This window comes from Mesocricetus auratus, unplaced genomic scaffold (assembly GCF_017639785.1).
Source record: "Mesocricetus auratus isolate SY011 unplaced genomic scaffold, BCM_Maur_2.0 Super-Scaffold_100007, whole genome shotgun sequence".
Lineage (NCBI taxonomy): Eukaryota > Metazoa > Chordata > Mammalia > Rodentia > Cricetidae > Mesocricetus > Mesocricetus auratus.
In genome coordinates, this window is record NW_024429191.1 from 1,886,035 (window position 1) to 1,907,694 (window position 21,660).

The following is a 21,660-nucleotide window of genomic DNA, read 5'->3' on the forward strand; positions in this document are numbered from 1 at the left end:
CCCCTGCTCTCAGTGCATCCCGGAAGCTTCACTATTCCCTTCTGGCGGGTGTTCAGACTCCAAGACAGGAGGCTGAGCTGATCTCTCTCTTCCTGAAAGCAGAGGCCAGAGCTTCTTTCGGCTAGATCCTGAGGGAGCAGGAGAGGCCTGGGTTCCAGGCAGACATGGGTGGAGGCACCAGCTCCAGGGTGGGTACCAGATTTCCTCAATCAGTGTGGCCCAGCATCTCCACAACTAGGCCAGTGCCCAGAGAGCAGGCCTGTGGGTGGAGGGGTTCTGACTGGAGGACTGGCCAGACCTTATCAGGTAGCTCAGATCTGCCGTGGAAGGCCCCACACCTCCAGCTTGCCCTTGTGTTTGTCCTTCTGGGAATAGTCCTAGTCCAGGCCTTGGGCTCAGTTATAGAAAGGTGTGGTAGAATGGAGCTGGATAGACAGAGCAGCCATCCAAATAGCAGAACCTCCCTGGACTTTTGGTTCCCCTGCACGGATGTGGCCTGTGCCAAAGCCACTTCCTCTTGGCAAAAGCCAAGGTCCTGGGCTCCTGCCCTGGAGATTTTGTGAAGGAAGGACAGGAGGGGACAGACTGCCTGTAAACCAGTCGTGAACCCTCCCCGTCATTGGAACCCTGCTAGCAGTATCCCACAGTATTGACAAGATGAGTGTGGTGTCTGGGCATGGGAGGACACAGCATCAGTAGCCTTTCTATCCTTCCTTTAGTCTCTGAATATGAGAACGAGCAGGAGACAGGAGGACAGAAAAATGCCCTGGATTCAGAATTGGAAAGCCCAGGTTTGGGTCCTGCTCTGAAGCCTTCAGAAGCCTCAATTTGTCATCTGTGAAATGGGGATAATGAGCCCTTGCTCAACTAGCTCACGAGGCTTGACACCAAGACACGCTGTGTAAACATAGCCCCTCCCTCCCTCCATCACACTCCGTCTGTTTTTCATCTTCTGGAATCTGCTCCAGCTCCTACAGATCTCAAGAGTTCTAGGCGCCAACAGTGGGGTTTGCTGGTCTTCCCTGAAGAATGCTATGTGTGATGGCTCAGCCTGGGGCAGCAGCAGCTGCTGAGGCTGCTGAGGCTGCACATGGCTTGGAGCCCAGAAGGATGGAGCCTGGAAAGGGACAGGAAGAATAGGAATGCACTGCCAGGGGTGGGCTTGTCTCTGGACTCTATAACCAAGACCCTGGGGTGATTTAAAAAAAAAAAAGGTGGGAAGATCATAAAAAGAAACATGGCAAATGGAAGGAACAGAGAGAGAGATGGGAGGAAGACAGAGATGGGGGAACAGAGAGAGAGATGGGAACAGAGACAGAGAGATTGGAGGAGAGAGAGATGGGGAACAGAGAGAGGTAGGAGAACAGAGACAGAGACAGAGAGATTGGGGTAGCATTCTTAGGGGGAAAGAGGGCAGAATGTTTTCACGATGACCAGTGATGACTGTCACCTACATAGAGACACTTAGATGACAGGAGAAGGGGAGGGGCAACTGATGACAAGGGAACTTCTCTAAGCAAGAAATTAATAAGGGTGTGAGCGTGTGAGTGTGTGTGAGTGTGTGTGTGTGAGTGTGTGTGAGTGTGTGTGTGTGAGTGTGTGTGTGTGAGGAGGAGGAGCTTTGAGGTCAGCAGAAATGAGGCCGACTCCTCAGCATAGTGGAGGGAGAGAACCCACTCCTGAAGGTTGTCCCTGACCAGTGTATGTGCATTAACAGATGAAACAAACAAACAAACAAAGAAATAACATCAACACAAAGACATTGACAGGCTATCAACATGGGTAAAGGTGATTGCCTCCAGTCCTGATTGCCTGAGTTCAAGCCCCAGGCCCCACATGGTGGAAAGAGAACCAACTACTGCAGTTACCCTCTGATCTCCACAAGCACACTGTAGCACAAACACACCCACAGTCACGCATAAAAGAAATAAAGAAATGTAACAAGGGGGCTTGCCTTGCAAGCATGAGGACCTGAGCCCCAGAATCCACGCGAAAACCAGTCAGGAGCTGTAATCCCAATATTCAGCAGCTTCCCTTCCCCTCCCCTCCCCTCCCCTCCCCTCCCTTCCCCTCTACTCCACTCCCTTCCCCCTAGCCCTGCCCATCCCTCCCCTTCCCTTCTTTCTCCTCCCCCTTCCCTCCCTTCTTCTCTCTCTTTTCTCCCCACTACCCCTCCTCATTTTAGAGACAGGCTTTCCTGTAGTCCAAGCTGACCTCAAACTCACTATCTGTGCAGCCAAAGCTGTTTTTGAACTCCTGATGCACCTCCATCCAAACAAAAAGCTTAACATCATCATTTTCTTCAATTAATTGTTTTAAAACCTAACCGGGTTTGTTTGCATGGATGCAGGTCAAAGTGTCTGTTCTTTTTTAGGAGGTTTCAGCTGTGTGTGTGTGTGTGAGAGAGAGAGAGAGAGAGAGAGAGAGAGAGAGAGAGTGTGTGTGTGTGTGTGTGAGAGAGAGAGAGAGAGAGTGTGTGTGTGTGTGTGTGTGTGTGTGTGTGTGTGTGTGTGTGAGCAGAGTGCTGAAGAACACCGTTACAGTCCTGCGTTTTTATCCTGGTGAACGGGCCTTTGGGCATATGACAGTGCTGTGGCATTCTTTCTGGCTTTGACTGGAAGGTCAGAAGTGCAGTTATTTGGAGCCAGTGTGTGGTGGCCCTGGGCAGGCCTCAACAAAGGGGAATTTGTCCCTTAGTAAAGAATTGGAGGAATCCCTGAGTTGGTGAGGCGATGGCTTGAAGAATGGCTGCCTGGGCCTCCCTGAATGTGTTCTGTGGCTACACAAACCCTGGCTCATGTGTTGAATTCTGGTGTCAGAGACAGCCCCTGTGTGAGCCTTGGTCAGTCCCTCCCTCCCCTGAGGGACTAATGGAGGAGCAGTGAGCAAGTCAGAGAGGAGAGCTGGCAGAGACAGGTGGAGGAGGGTTTGTCTAAGGCATGTCCACCAGAGGAGGCAGCAGGACCAGAGGTGCCAGAAAATTTCGGTCTTGGACAATTACATTTCATAAATACCTGTGGCACTCAGACTACTGAGGTAAAAGCTTCGTGAAAGCTGGGTCCTTGCTTTATCTCAGAATTCCTCCATGCCCATGCTATACTGTGCAAGATACAAAGCTGCGTGGAGAAGCCAGGCACAGAAGCTCAAAAATGGCTCCATCCCATTATCTGGTGTCCCCAGGAAACCAGTCCCGAGACTTAGGCTTGCGTGGGGAGGGAAGATTGTGCAGAGACTTAGGCTTGCGTGGGGAGGGAAGATGATTGTGCAGAGACTTAGGCTTGCATGGGGAGGGAAGATTGTGCAGTGGGTAGTGGTTTCACGGTAGAGACATGGCTTGTGCTGGAGCTGGGCAGTGGTAATAGCGACGTGGTGTTTGGACATAATGCCACCAGGACAAATCATATTTTGTTCATATTTACCACACTAGAGATCTTTCCCTGAGAATAATTGTGTGTGTGTTGCATGTGTATGCGTATGAACCCACTTACCTGTGTATGTACACACACGCATTGACCGGAGACCAATATCAGTTGTCTTCCTCCACCTTATTTTCTAAGACAGAATTTCTCACGAACTTGGAGATCACCATTTTGGCTAGTCTGGCTGGCCAGGAAGCCCTCAGGGTCTGGCCATCTTCTCCCCATTGTGGATCTGGATTCAAGTCCTTGTGTTGGTGCAGCTCCCTGGCCTACAGGTGACTCTTGGAGTGTTGCATTTTTCTTCTCTCCTTTCCCTCTCTTGTTCTTGTTTTCTCTGTGTCTTTCTATACCCCCCCTCTCTCACACACATACACTGCTAGGGCTCAAACTCCAGGATCTGGCACATCTAGGTCAGCACTGCCACTGAACTAGACTCCAGCTCCAGGTGGCTTTGCGATTACAACCGGAAAGTAGGTGAATGTGGCAGGCCATAACCAAGCTCTCCAACTGGCCCCATCAACCATGGGACAGACTGACACTCTGGGTCTGCTGGTGGGGTATACTAAAGCCACATTCCTTATGTAGCATTCCTGCTGAGGAAACAGCCTGTGTGGATCTCTGGGTGTGATAACAGTCTTAGCTATCAACTTGAGATGTGGAATCCCGGGAGACAGCCCCTCCACCATGCAATGCCTGCAGGGATTGTCTTGACTAGGTTAACTGAGGTGGGGAGAGGCTCCACTGTGGGTGGCACCATGCCTTGTGAATGCATCCTCCACTGCACAGAAAGAAGCAAGTGGAGGACCGCTCCACCCCTTTCTGCTTCTTCAGTTCTGATGCTGCTGCCTCTGTGGCTTCCCTCAGGCACCCGTCCCTCTGTTCCTTTGTTGCCTCTGGTTTCCCTGACTCTGGTTTCCCTGAGTGACAGTTACAACCTTGAGCTGTGAGTTGTCATCAGCTGCTTTTTTTATTTTGTCACAGCAACAGGAAAGGGAACTCAGAAATGGAGAAGCCAGCTAAATGGGATTTGAAATGAGATGTTTAATGAATATATGGACTTCAATCAACATGTAATTATGCAATATAATTATTAAAATGCATTTACCTATGGAAAAAAAGTGGAGACGCATCACGAGTGTTGGTCAGGCTTTCTGTTGCCCAGGACAACAACTCGAAGGAGGAAGGCTTCATTTGGGCTCTTGTTTGAGAGGATTTGGTCCACTGACTCCATTGATTCTGGGCCCATGGTGAGGCAGAGCATTGTGGCCAAAGGGTTGTATGGAGGAAGAGGATCTCCCAGAAACAGGAAACAGAGGAGAGAGGACTAGGGACCAGGTAAATCTTCCGAAGGCACACCCACTGAGATCTGTTTCCTCCAGCTAGGCCCCGCCTCCCAACGTTTCCACATCCCAATGTCATTATATTATGAATCCTTTGGGGGATGAGTCCATTCCTTTGGTCAGAGCCCCTAAAACCCAGTCACTTCCCAAATGCCTGCCAGCTGGTAGCCAAGCACTTCATATTCAAACTATAGCAGCCAGCATGCCAGGCATCCCACAAAGATGGCCAATTCTCTTAAGCCCTGTCACTGTCATGACAAAGAGCGAGGGGCAATTTTAGATTGAAGAGATTTCGGGCCAAAATGGAGCCTATCATCTTGAAGTAGGAAAAAAAATTACAGAGATGTGACTGGGCTGTCTGGAGATGTGTGATGTGGATGATGAAAGAGATGATGGCATTGTGTCATGGTAGATTTGGTGGTGAGAACATGCATGCGCACACATTTGTGCACGCGGAGGTGAGTTCACACGTGCCACAGTCCGCATGTGGGGGTCAGAGTGTCCTCAGCTGTCAGTCCTTGCTTTCCACCTGTGTAAGACTGGGTCTCTTTGTTGTTGTTTCTCTGCTGTGTGATCCAGGCTAATTGTTGTTTCTCTGCTGTGTGATCCAGGCTAATTGGGCCCCGGGCTTCCAGGAGCTCTCTTGTCTCTGCCTCACATCTCACAGGAAGAGCACATATGCTGGCATCACTTCGGCCAGCTTCTAACTGGGATCTGGAGATCTGAACTCAGGTTCTCACACTTGACTGGCAAGCGCATTTCCACAGAACTACCTCTCCAGTCCTTAATTATGTTCTTAATTCGGATTATCACACTGGCTATGTAAGGAAACATCTTCATTTTCCAGAAATACTCAGTAAAGTATTTAGATAAAAAGAAGGTTGGGTTTAAGCAACTTACTCTCAAGTATTTCAGAAAAAGTGTGTGTGCATGCATACAAACTCACGTGTATATACACTTGTGTGTGTGTTAGTCCACTAAAAATTAAGATTTCATCACAGCACAAACAAGGCCTAGTCTGAAGCATTGTGTTTAGACAGTGAGATTAAAAGTTAATTTTATTTCCTACACATTTCAGTAATAGAATCAGTTTGCAAATTATTGATATGAAAGAAGGAGCTATGTGTGATTTGGGGGGTGAACTTTTCCAACCCCATTAAAATGACATGTTCAAATGACACTTGAGTTTTGTTGACCGATACAATGGTCATGTTTGTAAAACTCTCAAAGGTTTCATCAGTTTTCACACCAATGTGACCTTTAACTCCGAAATACTCAAAGCATCCCTTTGAATGCTTTTTTTCCTTTCTGTATCACATATCACCTATGTTTGTTCTCTCCCTATTTTGCTATGAAGCAGCCTGGCTTGGACAGGTTCTCATACCCTGAGTATCTCCCTTCCCCTGGAGCTGGCCTGTCTTTCCTGAGTGTGGCACAGGGCTTTGATTTCACTTTGCAGTTGCTTCCTGTTCTATATTACTCAGATTGTCCACCAGAGTTTTTAAAAATTACCTAGAAATCTCAGGAGCTGAACATCCAGAGTCTTGTAAATCATAATCCCAGTCTAAGGTATGAGGCTTCAGTGTTATCTAGCTGCACTGGCCCATCCTAAGTGCAAGGGGTTCTGGGAAGTGTAGTCTTCATGTGAGACGAAAGGAAAATGAAATCACTGCTATACATTGTATGTTTATTTCAGGAGCCAACATTGTTTGAATATATACGTAAGTTTAACTCAGTGGCACATACCTTTCTGATCTCAGCAGTTGGGATGCAGAGGCAGGTGATCTCTGTGAGCTCCAGGCTAGCCTGGTCTGCATAGTGAGATCCTGTCTCAAAAAAACCAAAACCCCAAAACCAAAACAAAATGTCAGTGTGTGCATGTATGTTGTGTGATATGTGTGGGTATACATGGCACAGCACACATGTGATGGTCAGGGGACAGCTTTGTGGAGTTGCTTTCTCCTTTGACCTGTAAGTGGGTTCCAGGGATTGAATCCAGGTTATCAGGCTTACATTGTTGATGTGACAGTGGGGGCCATATGTCTGGCCACTGTTGCTTTTGAGGCGGGTTCTTGTGTAACTCAGGCTGGCCTGTTGACCTCTAACTCACTGTGTTGCCAATTGCATGGAATTGTCCTCCGTCCTCCACTTTCCAAGTGCCGGGATGACAGGCGTGTGCCCCTCGTTCATGCAGCGGTGGGGACTACAACCCCGGGCCTCACACCTGCCAAGCAAACACTCCACAAGTTGAGCTACTGTCCAAGGTCTGAATTCGAGGTTTTAATTGGTCTTCCACCTAGATCCAGCAGCACAGAGGCTCTGGGTTTCGAGGCAAGAAAATAGGAAGAGCTGTCCTGAATCTTCTGAGATTCTGTTAAAAGCTGTTGATTTGAACTTTACCTTGTCGTTGGCAGGTTTGGATTTGTCTCTCCCTTCCTCTTTGGGTCCTCGCCCCTCTCTGGACTTCCCAGCTGCCGGCTCAGCACTCACTGCCCTGTGAGCATGTTGACGATTCTTGCCTTAGTCATCATCTTCCACGTCGGAATTTTTACACTGTTGCTCATTGCCACCATTAAAAGTGTAAGTTTCTGCTCTCGTCACCCACCTAGGAGTCATGGGCAGTAGAGACCATAGAGCAGGGTGGTGAGCGCGATCTGGGGTGTCCTCCCATCCTGGGCATGGAACATTGGAGCATCCTGCGCTCAGGTTTGGATGAGGTAAGACAGGGTAATGGTTGATATGATGCTTGCCTGCCAGAAGCCCTGGGGGAAGGTTGGTTCTCTACAGTTCTCAGCCTCAGCACCATTGGCATTCAGAGCTAGGGATTCTTTTTATCTATTGAATGTTTCTATTTCATTCTTTAAATGTACTTATTTTGTTTTTTTTTGTGTGTGGGTGTTCTGCCTACACACTTGTCTATGAGCTACCTATGAGTGCCTGGTACCCAAACAGCTCAGAAAAGGACCTTGGACCCCTGGGACTGGAGTTACAGATGGTTGTGAGCCACCTTGTAGGTTCTGGGAATTGAACTGGGGTCCTCTGCAAGAGCAGCAAATGCTCTTAACCACTGAGCCATGTCTCCACCTCCTATTTTACTTTTAAAATTAGGACACAAATTATGTTTTCTAAAGTTTTGCCTGTTATACTTTAGACAAGGAATTAATGTCTTAAATACATAAAGAACTGCAAAACCCGCTGGGCGGTGGTGGCGCACACCTTTAATCCTAGTACTTAGGAGGTACAGGCAGGTGGATCTCTGTAAGTTTGAGGCCAGCCTGATCTATAGATTGAGTTCCAGGACAGCCAGGGTTGCAGAGAAAAACCCTGTCTCTGAAAACAAAAGCAAGCAAACAACAAAAGGACTGTAAAACTTAAACACACACACATACACACACACACAGACACACACACACATACACACACACATACACACACACACACACAGCCATGTATGCATGCACACGCATGCACATGAGCACACATACACACCCAGACAGTTAATAAATGGACCAACAAGCTGAACAGAGAGTTCTCAAAATAAAAAAAGATACATGTAACAAGCCAGTAAATATATTTTTTTAAAGTGTTCAACATCCTTAGCCATAAAAGTAATGCAAATTAAAACTACTATGAGATTCTGCCTCAGCCCTGTCAGAATGACTACTGTCAAGAAAACAAATGACAACATTCTCTTTAGTGGTGTAGCCGCTGGCAAGTCGCCTGTGTAAATGACCCACACTTGCACAGACACCACCAATTAAACTCAGCGGGAAAGACATGAAAGTATGAAGGGACTTGTTGGCAATAAAAGGGGTTCTGTGAGTGTAGAGGGGGTGAGACGGTGATGGGGGGCAAAAGTACCCCAAATACATTGCATACAGTTAAATAATTTTTAAGCACCCCCTACCCCCCTCACCCCCCACTCCTGCCAAGCTTCCAAGGAGGTGAGGAGGTAGCAGGGTATGTGTGAGGTGGAAGAGAAAGGAGGCCGTGGGTGTGGGGATGCTAAGGACAGCTCAGGAGGATGGAGGAAGAACAGGGAGGGGTAGCACCGGAAACAAATTCACCTTGACAGTGGCGCAGTGAAGCCTGATACTGTGTCCCGACCGATTTTTTAAAATAAGGTAGAAATTAACTAAAAACAGAACTGCCACGTGCAGAACTATATTATACACCAGGAGGGTGCATTCCCAAAGGCCCTGTACCCCACCACAGAGCTGCTTGCACGCCTATGACTACTGCTGCTCTGCTCACAGTGGCTAACGATGTGATTAATTCACGTCAAGGACCGTCTTGTACCTTGCAGTGGCCTAGCAACATCCCTGGCCTTTGTCACTAGGTGTCAGTCTTGCTCATAGCTGAAGGGGTGTGTTTTCTCCAGATGTTGACAGCTGTCCTACAGGGAGCAAAATCAGCCTGGATAACCCATCCAGGCCACCTTCTCCCTGTCCCCTGCATCTTTTTACTAGCCAGGCACCCGTGCTACTAGGTCACTCACAGACTCCCTGGCAGATCTCATGAGTGGAGCTTTCTAAACTGTCCACAGGCCCCTGACATATAACTTGTTCTTTCAGGGTCCAATTAGCAGCTGTATTAGCAAGGGTGTATTTGATAACCCCTTGGCCCAGACAGGAGGTGATGCTTCTAACAGAGACCTGGTCTTGTCCCCAAGGCCTGGCTTCATCTGGTCATTTCAAACTACAGGAACTGTTAAGGGGAAGAAAACTGCTCGGAAGGCCAGGTCAATTGGGGAATCTCTAGGAGTGTGTGTGTGTGTGTGTGTGTGTGTGTGTGTGTGTGGTTTCCTGCATCTAGTCCTTTAGGATCCCAGACAGGTCAGTCTTAGTGAAAGGGTTGGATGGACATGGGGGTGTGTGGAATGTGCTCCCACACGCAGGGATTTACATTAGCACGACACTAAGCGAGGATGGATGGAGGTGTGCCAGCCAGTGAGTCAGCCGGCGTTTGGTATGCACTTGGAATCATGCTTGCCCTTGAGGCTGAATGTGAAGTGGGAGCAGGGGTGTGTGTGGGCCCAGTGGGTGGGAGGAGGCACCCAGCCCTTGAGGGATGGGGAGTGAAAGGCAGGAAGGACAGCAAGGGAAGCGGCAGGGACAGGAGTACAAGGAAACTTGAAGGCACTGGGCAAAGGCAGAGGGAGTCTCCTCTCTGCTCATCACAGGGCCCCCCCTTTTAATTTTCATTTTACTTTTTTATTGTTTAAATACTTTTATTTTATTTTTTGAGACAGGGTTTCTCTGTGAAGCTTTGTAGACCAGGCTGGCCTCCCAAAATTTAAACATTTATGTTTCTCATTCCTTTGGGGGGGGGGGGTATTGCTGTGGCACACATGTGGGGGTCAGAGGGCAGCTTTTTGGAGCTGATTCTCTCCTTCCATCATATGGATCCTGGGACCTAATCAGGTCACAAGGCTCGGAAGTAAGTGCTTCTCTTCATTCTTGAGCGGTCTCGCCAGCCCATGGGTACCTTTTTGAAGTTAATTTTTAGGTTAGCAGACAGAGTAGTCAGTTTCACGGTGGCATCTTCATACATGGGTGACATTATACTTTGTTCTCATTGGCTCCCCTCTCTCACTACCCTTCCTTGCCCCCCCTCCCCTCCAGTTGCCCCTTCCCCTTCCCCAGTTAGCCCTCCTTCTGCTGTCTAATCATGTGAATTCCATTACCTTCTATTTCCCACCTCTCTTAAATCCTCTTCTGGGTTCTGATCCTGGTCTTTGTCCCATAGCCTATGAGCACACCCCCCCCCCACACACACACACACTTGCAATCTAGTTCTTCATATGAGACAAACAGTGAATGTTTGTCTTCCTGAGCCTGGTGTGTTCACCCACTTTCCTGCAAATGTTGTGATTTTATTTTAGTTCGGTTGTGTACATAGGCCACATTTTTAGTATCCAGACATCTAGGCTGGGTCCATTCCCCAGCTACTGTGGCAGGCTGTCCCCTTGATGTCATCCTTTCTTCTACGCATTGTCCCTGCTGTTCTGGTAGAACTGGCCTGTTTTCTCTGATGGCTGCTAACTCGGTATGCTTTCCCCCCATGGGTCATGAGAGCATGGAACACCTCAGGTCCTTCCGAAGGCTTGCAGCCTGGCATCCCATGGGACTCAGTAAAGACCCAAAACTGACCTGAGGCCTTTTTGACTCGGAGTGAGCATTTGAATAAAGTCCCTGGGAGACCCACCTGTGGTCTGCCCTCTGAGAAGCTGTGAGTCCTGAGTAGGGGCCACATTTACTCCTTGACCCAGCAGGACTCAGGAACCGTGTCCTTAACCAGCAGCTTGTGTTCCCTTTGCAGGTCTGGTGGGTAGGAGAAACCTTCTCAGCAGACATCTGGAGAGTGTGCTTCAACAGCACCAACTGCACAGAGATCAGCGACCTGAGCGGCAGTGATGACTTTACAGGTGAGTGTGTGTGTGAGCCGAGCTTTGGTGCCCCATCTCCCCGAGAGCAGACCCAGGCAGGACCACCTCAGCCTGCCTAGGCGGCTCCACTTGCTCTCTGTCCCTGTGTGTCATGCCAATGTGAGCCCTGGAAACAGTCAGCTGTGGTGGGAAACAGGGTCAGCCAGGACAGCTCACTGTGCCCAGAGGCAGTGGATTGGGGCCTCTGCTGTTTGTGCCCCATGCTCTCCATGTGGGATTATTTCCATGTTTCTGCTCTAAAATCAGGGATCTGTGTCCTACCAGCTAAACTCAGCCCATAGCTGTTTGGTACGGCCCATGAGCTAAGAATGCTTTTGACATTTTAAAAATTGTGAAAGGAACAAAATCCCCAAAACAAAGAAAAAAAAGTTCAGAATCCTGAATTATTTATTGCCTGACTCTTTCCTGAAAAAAAAGAAAATCCTTCTATCTCAGACTTTTTCCACATATAAATTTATTATGCTAATTTATTCCAGTCCTACAATCAGTAGTAAACTGGTGTCCTGTGACGTGAAAACAGGGGAAAATGCTAGGCTAAAAGCCAGAGACCCTCAGTGAAGTCTGACCACACTGGCTCCTTCTGTCCCTGTATATCAAAGAACATGGCACATGTATAGAATTCAAAGGACAACCCACGGGAGTCAGTTCTCTCTGTCCTGGGCTCTAACTCAGGATGTTCAGAATGGGGGTGGATGCTGAGCTCTCTCCCCAGCCCAGTGCTAAAACAAAAACAGAAGCAACCCCAGTGCTAGCTGAGACTCTGGATCTGCAGGGGACACTGAACCCCCATGAGGATCCCAAAGGATGTAATATAGCAAAAATTTTCATGGAACCCTTGCACACCCTCCTTCTAGATTACTTACGACATTGAATACACTCTCTCTATGTCATTTTATCTGTGTGGATCTGGCCTGGTACATGGTAAATTCAAATTTTGCTTTCTGGAACTGTCTGAGTTCTCCCACAACCCACACACCTCAAAAAATGTTTGTTGAGCCCAAGAATATGGAGGACTAGCTTAGCAGGTGGTATGAGATGTTAACCCTGCAAATGAGCCGGTTCCGGAGGCCTCCAGGAATGCCGAAACCACAGCAAGGTCACACAGACACACACACACTGAGTTTCTGCTCTTTGTGCCCTTGCTGGTTTCACCCGTATTGCCAGCGTGGCCGCCAGTGGCATATTCTGCAACTCAATGCGAAGAAACCCTAATCTCAAAGGACATAGCCATTTTTCCTCATAAAACCAGTTTCTACATTTGCCTCATCACCAGACATGAATCACCTGGGATACTTGCTAAAAATATAGATTCTTGGCACCCACCCCACAGTGATGGCAGCTTAAACAAGCCACCCTGGATGGCTCCTTGGAAAGTTTAGTAAGTAATGTTTAGAGGCACAGGGTAACAGCCTTGGCCCACTTTGAAATTCCCCAGGAGACTCTAGAAGCCCCTAAATGAGTGTTCTTGTCGTCTGGTGTTCTGGTTCCTTTTGTCTCAATGAAGTCTGGTAATATTACTCTAGAGTAGGGCTGTCACTTACAAACATGGGAATACACACTTCTAAGGGCTCCTTGGCTCAATGAGCTTTGAGAACTGAGTATACTCCTAGCAAACTACATTGAAAACCAAGCAGAGTACATTCTTAACACCCCCCCCCAAGGTCCTTTGACCCATTCCCCCCAATCCCTAACCAGGGAGCCCTGTCTGCCTGAGGAACGGTTTCTCGCTTCTCCCTGGCAGCTTCGGAGGAGTGGAGTCAGGCGAAGATGTGTTTGTGTTGGAGAATATATTTGTTCACTACGAAGAATAAGGAAGCGGGGCCATGTGCTCTTTACCGGCCGAGGCTGTGCAGCTGGGATCCATGCTGTAAATTTCTCATGAGGCCTTAACAAGCCGTGTTCCCTCCAGCCAGTTTCAGGCAAACTAGGAAGCTGCAGGTTGAGCTCCAAGTGTTGCACTTTTAAGTGCCCCTCGTCCCTGTCTCCCCACCCCACCCCCCACCTCCGGGCTCCTGAGCCAAACAGGTCTGAGCCTGACCCAGAGCAGGAGGAAGTCAGAGTAGTGGGTTCTGGCTCCATCTTCTGGCCACATCGGTGTTTTGGGCAGGTGCCTGACTGGACTCTAGAAGGAGGTGGGCTGGAAGATTTCATAGCAGCACTCACTAGCGTTCAGCTGGCCAGGTGTATCCAGTCTGCGGCCTGTGGCCCACAACAGCTAGTGTTCAGAGGGCCCAACCAAGGCTGCGAATCTGCTGAAGACATGGGCTTTCCCTTGACTGTGCAGATCTCAGTGTGACATCTATACATGACATTGGACATGCCTGACTGTAGGTAATACGAATCTGCTGAAGACATGGGCTTTCCCTTGACTGTGCAGATCTCAGTGTGACATCTATACATGACATTGGACATGCCTGACTGTAGGTAATACGGCGACCCCTCTGTGATGCCTCGGTCCTCAGACGTGCCTTCGCCCTCTCCCCACAGATTACTCCATCATGCAGGCCGTGCAGGCCACCATGATCCTCTCCACCATCCTCTGCTGCCTCTCCTTCCTCATCTTTCTGCTTCAGCTCTTCCGCCTCAAGCAGGGGGAGAGGTTCATCCTGACCGCCATCATCCAGCTCATGTCATGTAAGTGAAACTGGAAGCAGTCTCTACTGCCTGCCATGGAAACAAAACAGTCAAGAACTGGATCTTTAAAGCGTACGTTTTCCCTGGTAGCCGGCAGTCTTGGGGGTCAGAGCAAGGCCTGCCCTCCCGATCCTTTTCCTGGGCTCCTCCTTATGCAGAGCCAGAGTGAACGAGAAGTCAGTTCCAAGTTCAGGCATAATCCCTCTGGCCAGACAGCTCATTTCTGAGACTCCCCTTTCTCTCAGGGTTCTGTCTCTTGCAAACACCAAGGCTATGGAGTCTTGCCTTCCTTCTCAGTCACCAGTTTGGATGACATGTAGATTTAAGGTTAACTCTGAACGAACAGACCATCAGCATCGTGTACATGCAGATTCCTTCATGCAGAAAGGAGCTCAGACACGCTCTTCTTATGTTGTGGCCCTGCATTGTGCCCCCACAAAAATGACTGGAGGAGGGAAGTTGGGGAACACCCAGAAGGGAGAAGCTGGCCACACACTTAATATGGAGGAGTTTGGGTTCAGTTGTGGGGAAAGGGAAGGTGTCCCCAAAGCATGAAGCCTGAGCTTGGGTTTTCTGAGAATAACAGCTGCAGTCTGCAGTGTGTTGTCTGGGTACAGGGAAGGGACAGTGTGCCAGGTAGAAGTCCTGGGATGAAGAACCTAGAGCTGGGAGGGCCGGAATGTGAAGGGGCCAGAATAAATGGGCTCTCATAAGCTGTGGAAGGGACTTGAGGTCTGTGACCTAAGCTGGTGGGAATCCATTAACAAGTGTTAGGCTAGTTCCAGGACACATCGTGGTCTGCAGTATATCTGACCCTTGGCTTGGTTCCTAACAGGTCTGTGTGTCATGATCGGGGCTTCCATTTATACAGACCGGCGCCAAGACTTGCACCAACAGAACTACCACATCTATTACATGATGCAAGAAGGCAGCTATGGCTACTCTTTCATTCTGGCCTGGGTGTCCTTCCCCTTCACTCTCATCAGCGGCCTCATGTACATGATCCTGAGGAAGCGCAAATAGGTTTCAGGAGCCCGGCCACTCTCCCCACAGTATGGCATACACATTCACGTAACCATTTTGTATATAATCATTTTTTGTGGTTTTTCTAGCAAACCTATTGTTTCCTTTAAAATCTTTTATAAAAAAAAAGAAGAAGAAAAGAGAGAGAAGAGTTTCTGCATTCTTGAGATCCGAGACCAGACCATGAAGGCTGGCATTCAACATGCAAGCCCACTGAAAGTCTCTGCAACGCCCAGCAAGATTCAGCAATGTGGAAATCCGCAGGATGCCTCTCACCCAAGGACCTGGGGTGGGGGTGTGGCCAAAGGTGGGAAAACTCTGTCTTCAGGGACAGGCTCTCTGTAGCTTTCTGCCCCGCCCCTCTCCCCCTGCCCATTCTACTCTGACAGCCACGGGTGGGATGATGAGGGGCCCAAGTGAGGGCTATCTATCCTCACATATTAACCCCTAGTTCATGTAAGAGGAAGGCAAAGACTGGCCCTGGTTTCTGTCTGTATGGGACCCAGAGCCCCAGTCTCCCTACAGTGAGTTAGGTCATCATGCAAACTTTCTGACAGGCTCCTGTTTGCCTTAAGCTTAGTGACCCTTCACTGAGATGACATGTTTAGGCGTTGAGTCTCCATAGGTAATTCCTTAGGGCATCTGTTGCATGCAGTCTCAAGTCCACTTCAAAGACCCTCAGGATCCCTCATCAAAGGGGTAGGCCTGCAGTATGCTTAGATACGCTAAAACTGGGGGGTCAGAGTCTTAGAGCCAGGGAGCAGAGCCACCCTGTAAATGTCAGCAGTCTCATCACACTGAGGTGGTCCCACTGCCAGCTACATCTTGGCCTCCACCAGCTCTTGCTGCTTCTCCCACAGCTGCTTATATCCGGGCCACTTGTGCCCCACCCCAGATCATAAGCCTCCACCCGGGAGGTGGGCTGGGCAGCTTCCTCCCTGACCTGTCCTGGAAGGACTCTCCTTTTCTTCTTGCCCTTCTTTCTAAGGTGGGTGCTTCCATTAGGACCCTATTTCTGGAGTCTCAGAAGATACATCTTGCATTCATTCATCTATCCATCATTCAACATGAATTGGTCTTGCCACATGTCAGGTCAAGGGAATACCTTTCAAAACAATTCCTCGTTAAACTCGTCTAGTGAAGAACACACACCAGAAACCAACTAGAAAAACTATCAATTGTGATGGAGCAGTAGGGACCCCACCAGAGTCAAAAACCTCCCAGGGTGGTAGGAAGCCCACTTTCTGCATGCTTGACTATAAGTGCCTTGAGGTATCTGTACTTGGGTAGAGGATCCCACACTTCCCACAGTAAGACAGCAGAGCCATAGTTTTCAAGATGGGCATCAAAGGAGAATTCCAGCTGCACTCCAAGCAATTCCAAAGATGCCCTGATAAATGTGACCCTGAGAAGGTTGTTAGTAGCCTTGGAGGAGTGATGTGCTATACCAGGTGACCCAAGAACTCTAGGATGGCAACCTTCTCCCTTTGGTACCCTTTCCCATCTTTTGAGCACCAAGTAAGAGAGGTGACTCTGGGACAGGGAGTGTAGATTTGTGTTGTTTAAACATCTTCGCATGTGAGCTTCTGTAAGGGGTCGTTTACCATTAGCTCAATCCCAGTGAGGCTGGGGAATTGGGTCTCAGTTGCTTTAGGGATACCATGGACACCTCCTCAGTAGATTGGCTTCCCTCCGTCCATCTCTCCTATCTGCTTTCCTTCCTTCCCTTGAAGAGACTGCCAAGGTGGTATGGGGAAGAGATAGAGCAAATGACCACCTCATGCCTTGGATAACTTCCCACAGCTCACTGTTGGCTAGCTGGTAGGGTTGGCTCAAAGTCTTGTGAGGCTCAAGGAGGGAGGCCTGTAAAGTGTCCTCTACACCTTCCTGGTATGGACTTTTCTGCCATAATGTCCTATAGTCACGATGGAAACAAACAGACCAACCTGCAGGCATGAGAGTGTGGTCTGAGCCAGCATGAATTCCCACTTCAGAAACCCGGAGCTGCAGAAGGAACCGTCCGATGCGATGGGCATGGGCCTGTGGGTTGTCTTGGCTGCTTGCCACTGTGGCCCACATCAGTGCCCACATCTATCTGTGACATGAGAGGTGCCTATCCTCTGCTCTGTGTCCCACACTTGGGACACTAGAAAGAGATGCGGGTGTGAGGGAGAACAGATCCACCCTTCTCTGTAGGATCAGCTCTCAATTGGTGCTTATCACTAGTTACCAAAGATCAACAAGAAAGTCAGCTGGGATATCCAAGAAGCATGTATTAGGACCAAACCCACCACTGTATTTAAAGGAACTTTAGTTTGCGCATCTTACAATATTTTTATAAAGTACTGTAATTCATGGGGTGGGGCATGTGACAGAGACAGACTAACCCATGTTTGTTATTTGCATTAAAATTATTTTGGGTCTCTGTTTAAAGAATTCAGATAATGTTTGTGTGTTGTGTGTTCGTGGACCTGGATGCAGAAGCAAGATGCCTCCTGCTCCCTTCTGCCTTCTGCCAAGCAAACAGGCTGACATTCTAGTGTGTTCCCTGTGAACTGAAGCTGGATGTGGACAGCCCGAACTTGTACCTACCATGCCCAAATGTAGACCCGCCACACACAGCCACCCTCTCTCCCCCAGGAGCTCTATAAGCAAAACCACCCAAGTGGGGATTGTCACTTACCACATAGCAACGCAGAGGTGACAGGGAAGTGCTACAGAAGCTGAGAGCTTAATGTTGACTCTTGTTTGGGGACAAGTGTGATTTCAGGCAGTAAGATGCTATCTAATATTCCTTCAGGGCAGTCTTTCTTCTGTTTTCTATAACTCACAACTGTACATGAAGAACTGTACAACCAAATTCCCCTAAGCCACCTTCCCTATGAAGGTAGGACCTAGAGTCAGATTCTGGAGTGGGGGTGAGCCGTGGGAGATCCCATTAACACGGTGACATGAGCCCTGCCTGGCTGTACAGGTCTACTATCCCAGTTCTCAGGAGGCCAAGTTCAAGATCTGCCTGGGAAATTTGGTGAGACCCGGGCTGGAGGTGTAGCTCAGAGACAAGGACTTGCCCAGAATACAGGGCACTGGTTCAGGCCTCAGTGCTGGGAGTGTGGGAGGGGATTGGGGTGATGGTGGCAGTGAATGTATAGATTTTATGGCAAGCAACCAGTGGCTGACAGGTCATCCCAGGATAAACTCCACCCACTTCCATCGAGAGGTTGGTGTAGTGGCTGCCTCACACCTGTACACAGATCTTGGTGGATGTGATGTGCATGGTGGAGCACTCTCTGAAAACTCTCAGCGATCACATGAGATCCTTTCTCAAAAACAAACATCTTCGTGATCTTGGAGCAAATGGCCCCATGTGTCCTTCTTTTCTTTCTTCTTTTTTTTTAAACACAGGTTCCTGGAATTAAACTTAGATTCTTGTGTTAGCAAGGCAAGCAAGGACTTGATCTACTGAGATGTAGCCACAGCCCAAGCTGAAGGATTGGTTTTTGTTTTTTGTTTTGTTTTGATTTGGTTGTTTGAGAAAGGAGAAAGACAACATGGACACAAAACTTAAAATATTTTGGTGGAAGAGCCAGCGATACCCACCACCCTCCTGAGTGGTGATGGATAGCACTAGCAGCAAAGACCATCCCCCTCCGCCCCCCTCCCCTCCCCACCCCCACCTTTGGGAAAATCTGCTGATGAAGTTGTGGGAGTTACTCCTCAGTGTAAGTCTGCTACCAACAGAACACAACCTTCACCGATTTCTCTTCATCTCAATGTATGCATTATTAGTCATGGGGCTTTGTTTCATTTTTTTCCCCTGGAGGCATACTCCTGCATTGAGATACATTTATAGTTTGTGATTAGATTCCAACTAAAAAATTTACCACACAGTGGCCCTATTTATCTGTAGGTTCCACACCCATGTGTCCTGGATTCAGTCACGCTCCAATAAAAGAAAAAATAGGGGGGCTGGGGAGGTGGCTCGGAGGTTACGAGTACTGGCTGCTCTTCCAGAGGTCCTGAGTTCAATTCCTAGCAACCATATGGTGGCTCACAACCATCTGTAATGAAATCTGGTGCACTCTTCCGCCTTCAGGCATACAAGCAGGCAAAACACTGTATATAAATAAACAAATAAACCTATAAAAAGGATATCCCATGTTGGGTCCCACGGATTTCTGTGCAATGCTTCTCAGCTGATAACTCAGGTGCATCCTGTTCTCTAGTCCTGCCTTACAGCCCCGGCCTTGCCCACTTGTCCTTGCCCACTTGACATCAATATCTAGCATGAGGAAAACACAAGCTCTTACACCTGGGGTTTCTCCACTGTGCTGTAAGCCTGTATATAAGGCTGCTCACTCCTTACGGCACACACACAGGCAGACATACAGACGCAACACACACACACACACACACACATTCTCTCTCCTGGCAATAAAGGCAGCAGACACATTCTCTTAGCACAAACAGACAAACAGCCAGACGTGTCTTTCTTTCCCGATACCTCAGACTTGTTCATAGCACAGACACCACAATCCCATCCAATAAAATGTATCAGGGTGTATGTTTGTATGCTGTGGTGTGTGTGTGTCCACAGGTGGATGGCAAGGTGTCTTTCCTCAATTGCTTTCCACTCCTTTATTTTTAAATTAATTTATTTTAAAGTTGGTTAAGAATGCATACTGCTCTTGCAGAGAACCTGAGTATAGTTCCAGCAATCATGCGGTGGCTCAAAACTGTCTGTGGCTCCAATTCCAGATGATCCAACGCCCTCTTCTGGTCTCCGTGAACATCAGGTGCACGGTTGGTGCTCAGACATACTACAGTTTTTAAAAATCCACACCTATAAAACATGAAATTAAAAAAGTGCTCTGGATGCAAGTGTGCTTGGTTCATAGACACACACACACACACACACACAACACAGTTTTCTACAAGGGGCGTGTGCATCTGTGCATTTGGCTCTTTGAGTCTGACCTCTGCCCATCAAGTCCCCTGGCCACTAGATTCCAGCAGAGTAGGCTGTGCATCTGTGCATTTGAGTCTGAGCATTTGGCATGTTTGTCCTTGTCAGACACATGCAAGGGGAGGCTCTGGTTTGGGTGCAAACATCTTTGAAGCCATTTCCAATGGACACACTGTGAAGAGTGTTTTGTGCATTTTTCTTGGGTGAGTTTTCCTAGCAGGTGCTTCATGCTGTCTCTCTGGGCAGAGTTCTTGGCCGCAGTACACTGATATTGAGGGTGGAGAATTCTCTGGTGAGGGCTGTGCTAGACACCCGCATAATTCCCCCAGCATCTGTGGCTTCCTGGATGAACACAGGACACTCCCATGCCACTATGTCACAACAAAATCATCTTCAGACATTGCTAAATGTCCTCTGTGCAGAGCTGGGGCACAGTTGTCCTGGATGGCCCCTGCAATGAGGTGTGTGTGTGTGTGTGTGTGTGTGTGTGTGTGTGTGTGTGTGTGTGTTTACATGTGTTTGTTAGTCTCTGCAGAGGCCAGAAGAACATGTTGGATCCCTTGGACCTGGAGTTAGAGAGTTCTTAGCTGCCTGATGTGGGTTCTGGACACTGAACTCCGGTCCTTTGAGAGGGCAAGTGTTAACGGCTGAGCAGTCTCCGCTGCTTGGGTCTCATCTCTTTACCCATCCATCTATTGATGCAGATCTCATGTTATCCATGGGAGACCACCAACAGAAAAATTGGATCTAACAGGCTTCCCAGAGGCAGCAGTTGTCTTCACCACTGACAGATGAGGCAGAACAGGGGAGTGTGGACTGGGTGTGGACAGGTGCTGGGACCAAGGCCCTGCCTCTGGGAGAAATGACAGGGCTGAATGAAGAAGACCTTCCTGCAGGGCCTGCAGCCATCTTGAGAACTGCAGACAACTCAGTAGCCTCCATACCATAGAGAGGCCTGGCCTGCAGGCTGCATCCAGGTCCGGCCGTGAGTTGTAGTCACCACCAGAATCCCTTTAAAGGGACTCTTCCTCCACATTCCAGTCAGCCTGCCAGCTTGTTTGTGACATGGATACGGCCCAGACAGACAAGTGGCAAGGCAGGGACTCCAGCAGTGCAATTCCTGGGTGGGTTCCTCCTGCCCCGTCTCTGTGGCTAGAAGGCTCTAAAGGATTTGCTGGCTGAAATTAAGTTCACTGTCTGGAGGTGTGGAAGATGGGCACAGGCTTGTTATATGGGAGCCTTAGGGCTGAGCCCCTGGAATCTGCTGCCTTCCCAAGCCTTCCCAAAGGGTGTTTACAGTCCTGATTACTTCTCAGGATTCAAGGCTCCGCAGATGAGCAGGTTGGCTAAAATTAAGGGGGTAGTTATGACCCAAGGCACCTGAACTTGCCTCCTTCTCAGTCATGGCTCTTCCTCCCTGAGGGACGATACATTGTGTCCACAGGTGTATTTGTGCACGTACAAGCATACAAACAAATAAATGGCAAGGAGTAGAAGGGGGAGTGTGTCAGGGAAGGAAGGGCCATAGAGGGGGAGAGAATAAGAGAGTAATGTGGGAAAGATGGGCACAGAGGCTTTTTTCTCATATGCAGAACCCGTGTGCGCACGTGTATATGTGTGTGTGTATGTGTGTATGCATGTGTGTGTGTGTGCACGCATGCTGAGAGAAAATAAAAATGTTATGACTTAAATGGTGCACTGACACACACTTGGGAGGTAGAGGCCGGAGGATCAGAAGTTCAAGGTCAGGCTGGGGAGATGTTTCAGCAGGTAAAGGTGCCAGCTGCCAAGCCTGGCTGACAATGTGAGTTCAGTTCCTGGAACCACATG

General features: G+C 48.8%; 1 protein-coding gene across 1 annotated transcript in view; it reads left to right on the top strand.

Annotated features, from left to right (window-relative positions):
* Positions 1–17,300, top strand: part of Emp2 (epithelial membrane protein 2) — a 42,080-nt gene extending 24,780 nt beyond the window's left edge. The window contains exons 2-5 of the mRNA XM_005084558.4: positions 7,174–7,339; positions 11,081–11,186; positions 13,695–13,841; positions 14,677–17,300. Of these exons, the coding sequence (XP_005084615.1) occupies positions 7,262–7,339; positions 11,081–11,186; positions 13,695–13,841; positions 14,677–14,864 (519 nt within the window). The 5' untranslated portion in view covers positions 7,174–7,261 and the 3' untranslated portion in view covers positions 14,865–17,300. The remainder of the gene's footprint in view (positions 1–7,173; positions 7,340–11,080; positions 11,187–13,694; positions 13,842–14,676) is intronic.
* Positions 17,301–21,660: the final 4,360 nt, after the last annotated feature.